The sequence below is a fragment of the Oratosquilla oratoria genome, chromosome 14 (assembly GCF_046742065.1).
Source record: "Oratosquilla oratoria isolate Oo_2021 chromosome 14, ASM4674206v1, whole genome shotgun sequence".
NCBI classification, from domain to species: Eukaryota; Metazoa; Arthropoda; class Malacostraca; order Stomatopoda; family Squillidae; genus Oratosquilla; species Oratosquilla oratoria.
Genome location: NC_134790.1, coordinates 19,648,226 through 19,663,700, shown reverse-complemented (window position 1 = coordinate 19,663,700; position 15,475 = coordinate 19,648,226). Strand labels below are relative to the sequence as shown.

The 15,475-nt window shown below is 40.3% G+C and overlaps 1 protein-coding gene across 4 annotated transcripts in view; it reads right to left on the bottom strand.

The window, feature by feature from the left end:
- HDAC6 (histone deacetylase 6) overlaps positions 1-15,475 on the bottom strand; it is a 95,707-nt gene that overhangs the window by 31,939 nt on the left and 48,293 nt on the right. For 3 of the 4 annotated variants that reach the window (XM_076197804.1, XM_076197803.1, XM_076197805.1), the window contains exons 10-18: positions 13,020-13,109; positions 11,318-11,427; positions 10,825-11,063; positions 8,721-8,802; positions 8,400-8,487; positions 7,974-8,156; positions 5,960-6,117; positions 3,956-4,151; positions 2,696-2,825 (exon numbers count right to left, since the gene is read on the bottom strand). In XM_076197804.1, the coding sequence (XP_076053919.1) occupies positions 2,696-2,825; positions 3,956-4,151; positions 5,960-6,117; positions 7,974-8,156; positions 8,400-8,487; positions 8,721-8,802; positions 10,825-11,063; positions 11,318-11,427; positions 13,020-13,109 (1,276 nt within the window). Of the gene's footprint in view, positions 1-2,695; positions 2,826-3,955; positions 4,152-5,959; positions 6,118-7,973; positions 8,157-8,399; positions 8,488-8,720; positions 8,803-10,824; positions 11,064-11,317; positions 11,428-13,019; positions 13,110-14,705; positions 14,766-15,475 lie in introns of all 4 variants that reach the window. The other variant, XM_076197806.1, reaches the window with a different exon arrangement.

Sequence of the window (15,475 nt, the reverse complement as noted above, 5' to 3'; positions counted from 1 at the left end):
CGACGTTTCGAACCCTGTCCGGGGTTCGTCCTCAGGGTTATACATAGTAAGCAAAATGATTAAAGTATATATTATACTGATGTTCTCTGGGACAGGTCCCATCGGATTGGACGAATTTGAACAAAATCAAAACCTATTACGAATGACAAAAGGAAATTAATTTCAAATTTGTATAAAGTGTCACTCAAATGAAAAGAATTGATAAAACCACATAACCCATGTCATAATAAACGGAACAATACAAACTCTAAACGACACCCAGAAATTAAAAACATAGTAAGTACAAAGTGTCACCAAATGGAACCACCAAAAATAAGAAATAAAATAAAAGGGCAAAAAGAAAAATATCAAATGTCACAGACCAGACATAAAAGCACCACACGAGTCGTATGTGCTCTAACTGTCCTGTGTGTCCTTATCAGTACAAATCAGACTATAAAATAAAACAAAAACAACACTAAAAGACAAAAAGAAATTTAATTACAAAGTTAGCCCAAAGTGTCCACAACAATAACAAAAAGCAAATAATTGACAAACCGACATAATGAAAATATAAAAAAATCACAGTCCGGACCCAAAAGCACCACACGGGTCGCCTATCGCCGCTCTTCCTGTTCTGCTTGTGCTTAGCTCCCTTTATCATACAAATCAAAACTATCAAACAACACCAAAACTGAATGACAAAAAGAAATTGCAAAGTGTTAAAAAGTGTCCGATGAAAAAAGGGGGGGGGGGATAAAAAGCAATAGAAGACAAACCCAACAAAATGACAATTAACTCAACAGCAGCGAACCAACAGTAAACAAAACAAAACCAATTCTGGACGATAAAAGAAAAGGAAAATGATGACAAAGTTAAATAAAGTAACATCACAAAAAACACACACGAATGCCAAACATCAAAGTCCCGACATAAAAACACTACACTGGCCTCCGCTCACTGCTTCTTCTGTCCTGTCTGTCTTTCGCTCCCTTGTAAATTGGATTTAGATTGATGCATCTGTTGACGCTGTTGCTGTCACTGGCCCAAGCTTCCAAAAATAGCCTCTCTCCTTTCTTGTTGTTTCTGTAAATCACACCAACGTTGTCCCAATCCATCTCGTGCTGCTCCTCCTGGCAATGCCTGAATATCGCTGAACTACCATCTTTACGATTTACAGCTCGTTTATGTTCTCTAACTCTTGTCGATAATTTCTTACCCGTCTCTCCTATGTAGCGAGTACAACAGTTGCCGCAGCCAATATCATATACCACTCCCGTCTTGTTTTCTTTCTCCTCCGTATCTTTTACTTTAGTAAGAGCACCATGTAAAGAGTTGGCGGGTTTGTGAGCTACCTCAACACCGCGCTTCCTCAATAGTCTAGCAGCCACCTCAGATGCCCCCTTCACATATGGTAAGGTAATCCTTCTAGTTGCCGCCTGTTTCGTGTCCGCTGTAGTTTTTCTTCCCTGCGCTGTGGTCCATCTTCTAATGACCGATTTGGGGTACCCGTTGTCCGCAAAGACCTTCTCCAGGCGTTTCCTCTCTTCTTTCAAATTCTCCTCAGTCGAGCACAAATTCCCCGCTCTTGACCACACTCTTCTTATGCTCCACCGGGTGGCAACTCTCATAATCCAAGAGCCTGTCCGTATGAGTATTCTTTCTATATACACCTGTAGTCATACTGTGCCCACATCTCATTACCAAGACGTCCAGGAATGGCAACCGTCCTTTCACTTCCCTCTCCATTTCGAACTGGATGGCTGTGTTCCTCCCATTCAAAAAGTTGAGAAAACAATCAACTTCACCCTCCTTCATAATCACGACTACATCATCCACATTTTCAAGGCCACAGGTGCCGCCGCCAACATCTCTTCCTCAAACTCCTGCATAGCCATCTCTGCCAAGACCACAGAAATCGGGGATCCCATAGGAGTTCCAATCCTCTGGTGGTAAACCTTCTCCCTAAACCTGAAGAAGGTCGACTCCAAGCATAAGTTGACTAACCTCACGAGCTCCTCTGTTGACAGTTTTTCATTGTCTCGAATTTCCTCCGACCCTTCAACCTTTGAAAGCACAGCCTGCTTTAACAAATCCTGTGGCAAAGAAGTGAACATAGATTTAACATCGAACGAAACCAATATATCTCCCTCTTCCAAGCTTATTCCTCGTAATCTATCCACAAAATCCATGGAATTCTTGAGCATTCGTTCTGACTTCTCCACTAAGGGACTTAGTCGCTTGGCTAGGGCCTTAGCCAAGTTGTAAGTAGGGGAACCTCTGAAGGCAATGATTGGTCTTAAAGGCACCCCTTCCTTATGAACCTACGGTAAACCATACATCTTGGGTATAACTGAGTCTCCTGGTTTCATCATCATCCATTCCTTTTCAGAAATAAGCCTAGACTCCTTCAACTTCCTGAGCTCCCCCTCCACCTTCCGCTGTAGCTTCTGTGTCGGGTCTACCTCCACAACCTCATAGGTGTTAGTGTCCTGGAGTAGGTGTTAGTGTTCTGAGGACGAACCCCGGACAGGGTTCGAAACGTCGGTAATAAATTCTGTTACCGAGTCCAGTGTTTCGAAATTTTCCGATAACATGGCTCCTGGACTCCAGCTCTTTACGAACACATATATATATATATATATGTGTGTGTGTGTGTGTGTGTGTTGAAAAATCATAATATCAAAATAATAATAATAATAATCCAACTACTTACTTCCAAGGGGATCTCCAATAGCAGCATCAAATCCAGCAGAGACAATGACTAACTGGGGGTTGAACTGGTACGCAATTGGCAGGACCACCTGAGTCATGGCTGTCATGTACTCTGCATCACCCATTCCACCCTGCATGAGAGTAACAGGAAAGCAACACTTCAATTGTCATACTTCACTTGGACCATCAACATTAATAACAATAATGACTGTCTCAAGTTTCACTGTGGGACCAATGATGGGTACCTGAGCAAGATACTCCTGTGAGAAAGAGCTCCTGGTGCCTATCTCCAGACCCTGCCAACTTCCTCACTTCCATTTGGAGGTACGGTGCCAAGAGGCTGGTATTCAGTCTTTAGACTGAGCCCAAGATCTCCTTTTGTCAACTCTGCATTTCCATCACCTTTATACACGAGAACTGACAACTGGTGATTGCTTCCCTCCTATTACTTTCAGCTGGTGACATGAAACAGTCCCACACTAATACAACACAGACATTAGTCCAAGGATTCCTTCAGGAGAGATTTGTGAAAGGGCCTAAGGACCACTACCTCTTAAGAACATAAGAATGAAGGAGACTGCAAGAGACCAGAAGGCCTACACTAGGCAGCTCCGTATTAAGGCCTACACTAGGCAGCTCTGTAACCTATACTAGGCAGCTCCATAATCTACACTAGGCAGCTCTCTTGCTGTGGGGTTGTGGGTTTCCTGTCTGTAAAATTACAGGCACCAATTGACGGACTGATTTTCACGGACTGGAAGCCACAGCCCCACAGTACCTGGCAATGGTCCTCAGACTCTCCCACCAAATCTCTCTAGTAAGAAACATTGGACTGTTGTCTGAGCTTTAGTGCTGTAGTTGTATGATGAGGAGAGGAATCGCTGGTTGTCAGGTCACCTTATGTTAAAAGATGAAAGAATTACAGATAAAACTGATGGAGATCTTAGGTTTGGGTGGGAGACAGTGGGTGTTGATGGGTTCTGAAGACAAGTTGCAGGGAGATGATTATTTCTGATGTCTGTCTTGCACCACTTGCAAGTACTTGACATTGGTCCCTATATGATAATTATGAAAGAGAGTAAAAGAGAAATAATAGAGAGAGAGAGAGAGAGAGAGAAATAAATAAATAAATAAATGAGAGAGTGAGGAAGTGTTGGTAGGAAGTGAGGCAGTAATGAAGGCAGGGAGAAGGAGAAGAAGAGAGGGGGAGAACAAGACAAAGAAAGGAAAAAGGCCAGGGAAAATAACCTTTACTGCTTACCTTTGCCCAAGGGATATTGACATTGTAACCAACACCCTTTCCTTTTCCAACTTTGTCATAATTGCCATCTTCAGTGCTGGGGAAGAAGCTGCCGTCATCATAACGGTGAATTGAAATGTACAAGACCTGGGGATCATCCTCAAAGGCATGCTGGGTACCATTTCCATGGTGCACATCCCAATCCAATATCAATATCCTGGAAAAAAGCAAAAAATAAATAAGATTAGTAAATAAATATGATGAAAAAAAAGAAAAAATAAATAAATGAATAAATAAAAAAAAAATAAATAAATAGAATAAAAATAAATAAATAAAAATAAAGAAAAGAAAAAAGTAAAAGATAGAGAAAAAAAAAAAAAAAAAAAAGATAGAGAAAAAAAAATAAAGAAAAGAAAAAAGTAAAAGATAGAGGGAAAAAATAATAATAATAAATATATATATATATATTGATAAATAAAAAAAAAAAAAAAAAAAAAAAAAAAAAAAAAAAAAAAAAAAAAAAAATCACATATACCATGAGGGTTCACCACTCCCAAGACACAGCACCCACCAATTCAACACATGGTGACCTTCCCCTCTCATCCCTTCAAGAAATTACAGAGCAGACAAGAAGAAATCCTATCAGGCTGCGCCAATTAATTATTGCTTCACAAACACTCCCCACTCACATCTATCTCTTGCCCTCTCCTTTCTCTGCTCAACAGAAATTACTCTTGTATCTTAGGCCTACCTCACCCCATCCATCCATCAATCGCATTGTCAGTCTTCCCCTCAAGTTAACTCATCCACCTATGCCTTCCACATACTTTTTGCAAGTCTTTCTTCACTCATTCTTTACATAAACCCAACCCTACCTGCCAGATCTCTTTCTACCCCAGCTCTTCACCTCATGTTTTATTGTACAACAAATTCTTCTTCTTTATATTGTATTTTGTGCTGTGTATGTGCACACACACACACACACACACAGTGATAGATATATGGAACAAATTGGATGAAAAAATAGTGTGTGAAAACACAATACAAGAATTTAAGAACAAACTTGATCTTGCGAGATACAAAAACGGGTCACCATGAGCATAGCTCCCCTTCCTGTATAATACAACTAGGTAAATACACACACATATAAGATAAAATTAAGGATTAAAAATAATAACTGGCTGCATGAGGTGGAATGGACGGGGGAATGGGGGGTGAGGTAATGTGTGTTAGCAAAAATTTTGATGCAGCCCTGTCCTCTCCTTTATGTGGGGGGACGGAGAGGGGGGGTCGCCGATTTAAGGAAGCTGCCTTTCTGTGGATGTGCTGTGGCCTGCGACACTGCTTCTGACCCAGGGCAGTGGACAAGGTGCAGGGATGACCCGTCATCTAGGAGGTGCTAAGATGGGAGGGAGGGTGGAGGGGTGTGGAGTGTTTTCGGGGATGGAATGGGTGGGAATGATTTTATGCCTTTTCCTTTTTGGCTACCTCCCTGGTAAGGGGAAAAAAAGCCTTGGTATATGTATGTATGTACTTCAACCCAATAGAACATCTACACTTGGAGGAGCACGTAAGTATGATAGGCACACAACTCTGAAAATGCACTTAAACTCATTCATCTCTCACAAAATGTCACACAAACAGCTCATCAAACAACATAAAAACAATTCTAGCTGTATTCTATTCAAACATCTACAATAATGTACCCCAGTGCCACAACAATACATCACTCAGCCAAACAGTCTAGGGATCAACAACAACAACAATACGAGCATAGCTCATGTCCCGTAAAATACAACTAGGTAAAGTAAATCTATACAAAACACACAAACATGTTGAGACCACAAAATTTACATTCTGAAATAGACTCAACTCTCCCAACAATCAACCCAAAGGAGAAAACAATCCCTAGAGAAACAAGAATTGCACTGGTACTCTAAAACAGTAAAGGAGTTGAAGTCTCCATGAAGCTAGATGTACTTTATAGTACTAAATGTAATAAATGTATTGTATAGTGCTGCCTACCTGCTGGCACCATGTATATGTTTGACATGCTGGGCAGCCACAGCCACATTGTTATATAGACAGAAGCCCTGTGCTTCACTCTGCTCTGCATGATGACCTGGTGGCCTGATCACAGCTAAGCCTCGTTGACATACTCCTTGGCACACGTAGTCTACAAGCTGCACAAAAAAAAGTTAAAAAGCAATGTCACATACTCCATAAATAATTGCTACTTTGAGCTTCAATCACTGGACACCTGCAGCCTCACAGTAACCAGCAAGGGTCCTCAGGTTTTCCAATGGATCCCTCATGGATGAAATGTTGGATTCCTGTCTGTGTTGTGTTAATATGGATTTGTTTCAACTGAAATGAAAGAGCAAGTTGGAGTTTGGGAATGTGGCAGGGCTGTGCCAAGGTTGTGTTATATCACCATGGTTGTTCATTGTATATATGGATGGGATATTATGGAATGTAAATACAAGGATACTAGGTGGGATTTGAAGCTAGTGTGAGTAGAGGAAATGGAAGATAAGCCAGTTGTTGTTTGCAGATGACAGTGCGATTGTGGCAGAGTCAAAGGATAGATTGAACCAGCTACTGATGGAGTCTGGGAAGGTATGTAACAAGAGAAAACTGAAATTATATGTGGAAAAAAAAAAAAAAAAAAAAAAAAATATATATATATATATATATATAATATATATATATATATACATATATATATATATACATATATATATACAAAGGGTAAGGGTGGTAGTGGGTTGGAGGAGAGTTTAACAAGTTGTTATTTACATTATTATAGTTTTTATCTATTAATTTATTATTATTATGATTTTTTTTTTGCATCTGACCTATATATGGACCAAAAGGTCTCATGTCAGCATGTTCCGCCTTTGTAAATCCTTTGAGAAGGTGGAGAATGTAGAGAGCTTCAAACATTTTGGGTCGCATGAAGCAGGGAATGGAGAAGTGCGGGTTGACGGGAATCACAGAGTAAATATCTTTGGGAAAATGAATTTCTTTCATCAGGAGGTGCCAAGATAAGAGGGAGGGAAGAGGGTAGAGGGGAGTGGAGTATGTAGGGGATGGCATGGGTGGGAGTGGTTTCTATGCCTTTTTGTTTCTGGCTACCTCCCATGTAAGGGGGAAAAAGCCTTTGGTACATGTATGTATGTAAGTTATCAGGGGATGAACACAGAAAAGACTGTATGAGTGAGTGATTGTGCCCATGGCACTGTATGGAACAAACTTGGAATCTGGAGGAGGTAGAAATAAAGCCTAAATGTATTTGAGAAATATGGTTGGTGTTACAAGGGTGGATATAATGAGTAATATGGAGGGACAGAGAACTAGGGTGGTGAGTGAACTGTCAGACAGGGCAGATGAAAGTATTATGGTGGTTTGGACATAAGGAAAGAATGAGAAAATCTAGCAAAATTAGTACAAAGAAATGGATAGTGAACTTGAGAGGAAGACCAAAGAATCAAGTTGAAGTAGGACAGGTTAAAAGGGGTTCTGGATGCAAGAGGAATGTCTGTTGAGCAAGGAAGAGAGATTGGAAAAGATAAGAATGAATGAAAAGTAGTTGTAAATGGATGAAAGAATGACATCGTCTGAAGGGATGTTCTTGTCTGTTCCATAAATTTTCTGCGGGGATAAAGAAGTGGGTCATCTTATATTGAAGCAGCAGGGCAAACCAGTTTTGGCTGTTGATCCCTGCTGTGGAAAAAGTAGTACAACATCTTGAAGATTGTAATGAACAGCAAAGGTAAAGTATTTCTATAACTTCTTAAATGCACACAATATACAATACAAAACCTAGCATGTGCCATATAAAAGGTTAAAATCTACAATTTTAAATACTCAAAAAGTGGTACAACATCTTGAAGATTGTAATGAAAAGCAAGGGTACAATATTTCTATAACATCTTAAATGCACACAATACAAAACCTAGCGTGTGCCATATAAAAGGTTAAAATCTACAATTGTAAATACTCAAAGTACACCATGTACAGTATATCTTTTCCTTACCCTCACAAGGCTGCCTGCAGAGAGAAGAGCAGCTGTGTTTGACTCTGTGTTGAAATACACAGAATGTAGTTTTTCCCTCAAGTCATCTAGTTCATCACTGGTCTTGGTGTGAAGAGTTCCCAAGAAATCTATGTGGTCTTGACTGTGCACCAGATTAAGGTCATCCACGTCTGCACTACTGGACTACAATAAACACAATTTTTTTTAAACTATTTGAAGTGGGTGCTGTGCTTGACTAAGTCACCCCAATATATAGGAAAGAGGACCTTTGGTATACACATATCACACATATATATATAAGAGGAGTAGAGGGTAACACACAAGTTACAAGTTCACAGTAGTAGAAACTCAAAACAACAAATGATAACATCAGATTAAACCTCCATTATTTCTATGGCAACAAAATTCTTAAATTTTGATTCTTACCTTTACTAGAAGAGATCGATCTAGTATCCCAAACTCTTTTAATTTTGCCCAGATCTCGGTGATCCTTTCCGGGCGTTCTGGATGTGTACTGTAATATCAAATGCATTCATCAATGCATGAAACATCATAATAAAATTACATTTACATTTAACAAAGTTGAAAGGTACTAGTCATTTACGAGAACATTAAATTATGGGTGGGAGGGACACGTGTCTCTCTGATGTCCTTGATGGATCACCTCATGCAGATATGTCATCACTTTCAGGATGGAGAGGCAAGTGCACAAAATAAAAATCAATATACTTATTCAACTTAACTTACGTTTCATTGGTGTTGTAGTGCTTATTCATCAGAGGATCATATACCAATCCCAGTTTGGTCTTGCTCTGACTTAGATTAGTTTCTGTTGAGGTTAAGGGAAAACATTAATACAAAATCACCATTTAAATTTCAGTATTGTCATTTGCAATGCAAACAAAACAAACAGGGTAGATCAAAAGTATACATATTTTTCTTACAAAACTCCATTTTTTACACCTTGCTAATATATATATATATATATGCAGTTTAGATCACTCAGAATAAATGAGGAAAGACTAGCAATAAGAGTGTGGAAGGCAGAGGTGGATGGAGTGAACTTGAGGGGATGACCGAGGATGAGATGGATGGATGGGGAGAAAGGAACTTTGGTTAAAAGGGGAATGTCTGTTGAGCAGGGAAGAGAGAGGGCTGGAGATAGGTGCGAGTGGAGAATGGTTGTGAATTGATGATAAACTGATGTGGCCTGAAGGGATTTCTCTTTGTCTTCTCTATTTATTAATGAGGGGGCAAAGAAGGCTGCCATGTAAATGTACTGGTGATGGTAAACCAGCTCTGCTGTGGAGGTGCAGTGTCTTGCCACTTTACTTCTGAACCAGGCAGCTGATGGGGAAAAGCGATGGTCTTTCATCCATGAATATTGAAGAGATTATTTAAAAGGGAAACCAATGGGTGTTGGATGAGTGGAAGGTGGGTGCATACCTTGACTAGCCATCTCCCTTGTGAGGGGTACGAAGCCTTTTTTTATATATAGAGATAGATAGGCAGATAGAGCTCATTAGCAAGTCATCTCTGAAAACTTGGTCTTTCATCCTCTATGACATTCCACAAAAATGTCTTTCGACCACCAATTCAAATATTATTGGCGGATGAAGGGGTCCAGTAAAATTGGCACCCGTTTTGCTTACCAAATGGTATAATATATATCAAGGGCCTCTTCCCACTTTAGCTACAATCACACTTGCTATTGTTAACACTAGATCGGCTTTAATTTTTCCTGGCTTGACAGTGACACATGCAGCTGTCTGGTCACACCCACTCGCCAAGTCTGCTAGTGGTATCAGCAGATCATAATAATAGCACAAGCCACTATGGAGGAGGCACTTCTTAAATTTGCTCTGTCCACAGTTACTCATGCCACTTGTTTTTTAGCCAGTAAGGATTCAAAGAAAAAAGCGAAAAGAATGTGGATAAGACTATGGCTTGCAAGAAAAGACAGAAGTGTATACACTATCTCCTCAAACAGTTTCCTCTTCTGCATTTTCTTGGGATAGTAGGGATGTTTGATTTTTAAAGGACATGACATGTTTTCAGCCTTGTGAACACAGATGTGTTTTGCTTGCATACCACTGCATATAGGAACAGAATGGGTATATTTTCATCACATTAAGATTTATATTTGGGAGTTTTCTTGTATTCACATCTATATTTTTGTGTTATTCATTAAAAGTCCTTAAAAAAATGTTTTAGTTGGATATGTACTTTATACCTCCCACTCATCTACTGCTATCACTAGCATTAGATGCCAGGTAAAACTGATCATACAGCTACCTCGAGGCAGCGAAAATAAGTAACTAGTGTAATGCACATGGCTGGCCAATCAAGCTGTATCGTTAGATCCAGCGACTTCAGAAGCTAGTGTGACTGAGGCTTTACAAGGAAGGTAGTCAGCCAAGGCATGCCCCCACTCCCATCCACCATCCATTGTTTTCCTCTCATCTTAGCTTCTCATAGATATAGGGTCCTCCCTGACTCCTGGCCACTGCCTGGGTCAGAAGCAATGCAGCAAGACACACTTCTTTCACAGTTGTTGTTGCTGTTCTCTAGACTGTCTGTCCAAGCAGTCCTGTCTCCCCAAGGTGCCACCTGCGTAGCGTCGGTGGCCAGGGATGTTTGCCGCAGTTTGGCCCCCAACTCTTGAGGTTCGGGACTGGTCCCACGATAGGGATGCTGCAGCACCAGGACCTCTTCCACAGTAGGTGACCCTCCTTACTTGCCCCCTCACACGGAAAATAGAGATGGAGAGAAATCCCTTTATATTGAATTCAAATTACATGGTTCCTTTGGATCTACCCATAGACAAAATACACAATGGGATTCAACTAACTTGCTTTGATGAAATTTAAATACAAATTAAACTTTTCCTTTGTCTGTACATCTTGCACAGGGTAACAATCTCTTGTTTCAAAGGTTTCCGGCTTAATGTGACTTCCGAGAAACTTGGTGACAGGTCTATGGCTCTGTTTGTTACTCCTGTCATCCTTTTCAGATATCACACCCTGGAACTTGAAGCACTTCCAAAACTCTCGTTGCTTGTATATCACATTCAAAATAGTTTCTTTAATGCTGTTTTGGGAATGAATTGAAACAATTAATAATTGTGGATTATCCCTATGAGATACATTAAGTCATTTTGTTTTATAATTCATTGCTATATACTTTCTAAATATGAACAATTAAACTTGACATGGTTCTAATAAGCTATAAGCTTGATATCTATTTCTGCCTATTCAGCACAGACAGACACATACAAACCTAACATTATCCAGCCATATAATACTTAGTCAAACATAGAAGAATATGATAGGGGTTTTTCCTACCTTTGTGAAGGCTTGCCTAAGTATTCTATCAGGTATGGGTTGGAATTTCCAAGTAGTGCACGTAATGTCAAGGCTGCTCCCTCGGCTAATGACTCCAAGCAGTAACCACCCTGAAAAGAGAAAGGAGACATTTACGAAAGTTGTAATTTTTAGGAGATCAATCTCTACAGTGATCAGTAAGGTGTATGGACATGTGTTGACTGAGAGGTTTTGGAGGGGAACTGAGGGAGTAGTTGGGGAAGAGCAGTGTGGGTTTAGGAGAGGAAGAGTGTGCCTATATCAAGTTTTACAAGACAATTTTGTGAGAAGTATCTACTATGGGAGAGGAGTGTGTGGGTATGAAATGGGCAGGAGTGGATTTATGGCTTTTGACTTTGGAGGGAGGGAAGAGGATAGACGGGAGTGGAGTATGTAGGGGATGGAATGGGTGGGAGTGGTTTCTATGCCTTTGTCTTTTGGCTACCTTCCATGTAAGGGGGAAAAAGGCTTTTGGTATATGTATGTATGTATGACTTTGGGCACCTCCCTTGTAAAGGGGCCTTTGGTATATGTATCTAGAAAAAGTTAAGGATATGTTTTGGGCATGGGGAAGGTACATAATTGGGCTGACAGAGAAGCTCTCTGTGGATTCACAATGTTTGCACATGCTTTGTTCTACTTATGCATATAACTACTGAAATGCAGGAACTTGAGATATGTGTTTACGTGTTAAATGTACTGATCTTACTGGTACTATGTAAGTCACCCTTTCCCAACTTTTATAACATACATGGGAACACAGTGATGGTTGTTATCATTAGATTGTCTACATTGGTGAGCACCTTGGTGTTACATTCTGGATCTGGAATTGGGAAATCACTTGGGAAGAGGTTGAATAATACAGGTAAGAGTACTACTCCTAGAGATACTCCACTGTTGTCTTTGGGTCCATGAAACTTGGTTACCTTGGGCCACTCTGTAGTGTCTGTCAGCTAAAACTTTGCTAGTTATTTTCTGTCACTGTTGTGAATGTCTTTCTCTATTATCTTTCTTGACAGCATGTGTCCAAGAACTTTGTCAGTTGCCCTGTTCATGTCCACTGTCACCATGACCATTCCCCCTGGCAGAACCTTCCTGTCAAATCCCCCAATTGTACAGGGAGATAGCTACACTTGTGGGGTCCTTGTACTTTGTTTGGATCTGTTTTTATGTTATGCCAATAACTGTTATGTGGAAGAGGAGGAAGAGGAGGAAGAGAAGGAGGAGCAGCAGCAACTGGAATGAAGTTATAGATTTTTTTTTTTTTTTTTTGAGGAGAGAGAGAGAGAGGGTGGGGGAAAGGTAGTCAAAGTTGACAGAAAGAGTTCTTGTGCTCAATCTGCAGACTGAATGCCTGCCCCTCCTCACTTTCTGATGGAGGTGAGGGAACAGACAAAATGGGAGGAAGGAAAGCAGAAGGTATGGACAACTATTGACCCTTCCTTCTGGTGTTCACGGGATTAGATGACAGACAACTGACAGAGATGGCTCTTTCCATTTGTTTTGCAGTACCACAAACAGGCACTAAGTGTTGGTCCTACTGCATAGTAACTCCTAAAATCATAAACCCTTTAAGGCAACAGCCATTAAGAAGAATTAGGAGAACAAGAAAAAGTCCAAGAAAAAGTTTAGAAAGTAGATGAGTGTACAGGAAAATAAAAAGAAAACGTTTAATTCACTTTACCTCGAGTATCACAGCAACTTTCCCTTGAGCCAAGGTCATGAGGTGCGAGGTGAAGTGGGCGTAGATGGCGGGCGTTAACAGCATCTCACCCTGAAGAAGGAGCACCATAAATAACTCGTACATTCTTACCACAGCCGATTATCTTCCATATCTAAATAATGTATGAATTATTTAAAAATATTTCTAAGATATTTCAATAATACCATAGTACATACATACCAAAGGGTGGTTTCTCCCTTTGTAAGGTGTGGGTGGTGATGAACGAGTTATAGTAGAAAAGTCCCCACACCCATCTAGAATCCATGCATCCCTCATCCCATCTTAGTGCCTCATGGATAAGTGTCATTCTTATCTCTTACCACACTGCTCAGGTCAAAGGCGATGCAGTGAGACACAAAAATCAAACACTCTCCATCCACTCCTATTTTTCGCACTTTCTCTTCCTTGTTCAACAGACATCCCTTTGGCATCCAATGTCCCCTTCCTCCTAATTTCATTCCATCCTTTTCTGCTTTCACACTTTTTTTGCTAATTTAACTATTTCCTCATTCTTTCCATATGCCAAAACCACCTCGGCACTCTTTGATCTCATCCATACAACTCTCCATTTCTGTTCTCTGTCTCACTTCCACATTTCCCATTCTTAACCATCCCTGTGACACATCAAACACATTCAGGGCTTTCATTTCTGCTTCCTTTCTATTCCGATCTTTGCTCCACACTGTTCCATGGGTACAATCATTCCCTTGTACATCCTTCTCTTTGTATTCATCTCCAGACACCTATTTCTCGTAACATTTTCCACTTTCCTCTACACCTACTTAAATCTTTCACTATATAATTCATCTCCATTGCTACTTTTCCATTCACTGTCATATGTGACTCCAAATACTTAAACCATGGGTGTGGAGCTGGACTGAATTTTTTTTTTACTCAGACTCTATGAAATTTTAAGGTTGTGATTCCAACTATCTATCTATATATATATATATATATATATATATATATATATATATATATGTGTGTGTGTGTATATATATATATATATATATATATATATATGTGTGTGTGTGTATATATATATATATATATATATATATATATATATATATACATACATACATATACCAAAGCTTTTTCCCCCTTACAAGGGAGGTAGCCAAAATGGAAAAGGCATAAAATCATTCCCACCCATTTCATCCCTAAATACACTCCACACCCCTCCACCCTCCCTCTTATCTTAGCACCTCCTGGATGACGGGTCATCCCTGCACCTTGTCCACTGCCCTGGGGCAGAAGCAGTGTTGCAAGACACAGCACATCCACAGCAAGGCCGCTTCATTAAATCAGCGACCCCCCCCCTCTCCATCCCACCATGCATAAAAGGAGAAGACGGGGAGAAATCCCTTCAGGCTGCGTCAAATTTTGCTCACACATACTACCTTATCCCCTATGCATGCATATATATATGCATGCATGTAGTGCTGGGCACATTCCTCTGCTCGGTGTCCTGACTATACCTGTGTCAGTCAGGACACTGAGGAACACACCTAGGGATGCACCGTGGAATGTGCCCAGCTCTGTATATATGCATATATACATATTTCTAATAAATAAATAATGAGGTCTAATACAGGAAAAATTAGTTAATAAGAACAAGGAAATAGATAAATAGAATTAACTTACCTTTTCATCTCCTAATGCTGAGTCATAGCCAGCTGACACAATGACCAACTCAGGACAAAACTTGTAAAGGAAAATACAAAACATAATTCTACAGTGCAACTACAGGCTTCATGGGGAACAAACATTATTGATTTCAAGATGACAAGTGTCAGTCAGTTGTACCTTGATCACCTCTCATTTGTTTTGCCCACATCTGACATCATTTGGTGTTTTATCTATATCTATATACCAAGGGCTTTCCCCCCCCTTATGAGGTAGATAGTCTGTTAACCCCTTGAATACAATGACACCTATGCAGGCGTCATGAGGCATGAGTGAGTATATGAGGATGCCAGCTTTATCTTCCTGATTATATTCATTTTGTAGTTGTAGCTCAGTGACCCCCGTGTTCTATAAAGAAGCCTTATCTTGTTTTCTACAGTTACAAACATTCTGGGTGAAAGAGAATGAGTATAACAGCTGTAACTTTGTATTTTATAATGCGTGTATTGTGATGCATCATCGTACATCAGGTAGCATATGTGGTTTAATGTCACACATTCCCCACCCCCCTATTGGGAGGCTAGGACGGAGCCCCTCACAGAGGGCTTTGTAGTGTGGAATTTAATGAACCATGCCCTTGGTTCAACTTTGCCGGTGGCAGGATTCGAACCTCCCTCACCTCGACCTTCACCGCAAGTAACGATGCCCTAACCTGCTCAGCCAGCGAGCTTCCAGGTAGCATATGTGTCTGTGAATATTTGCCTCGTATTAAAGAGGTTAAGGCACAC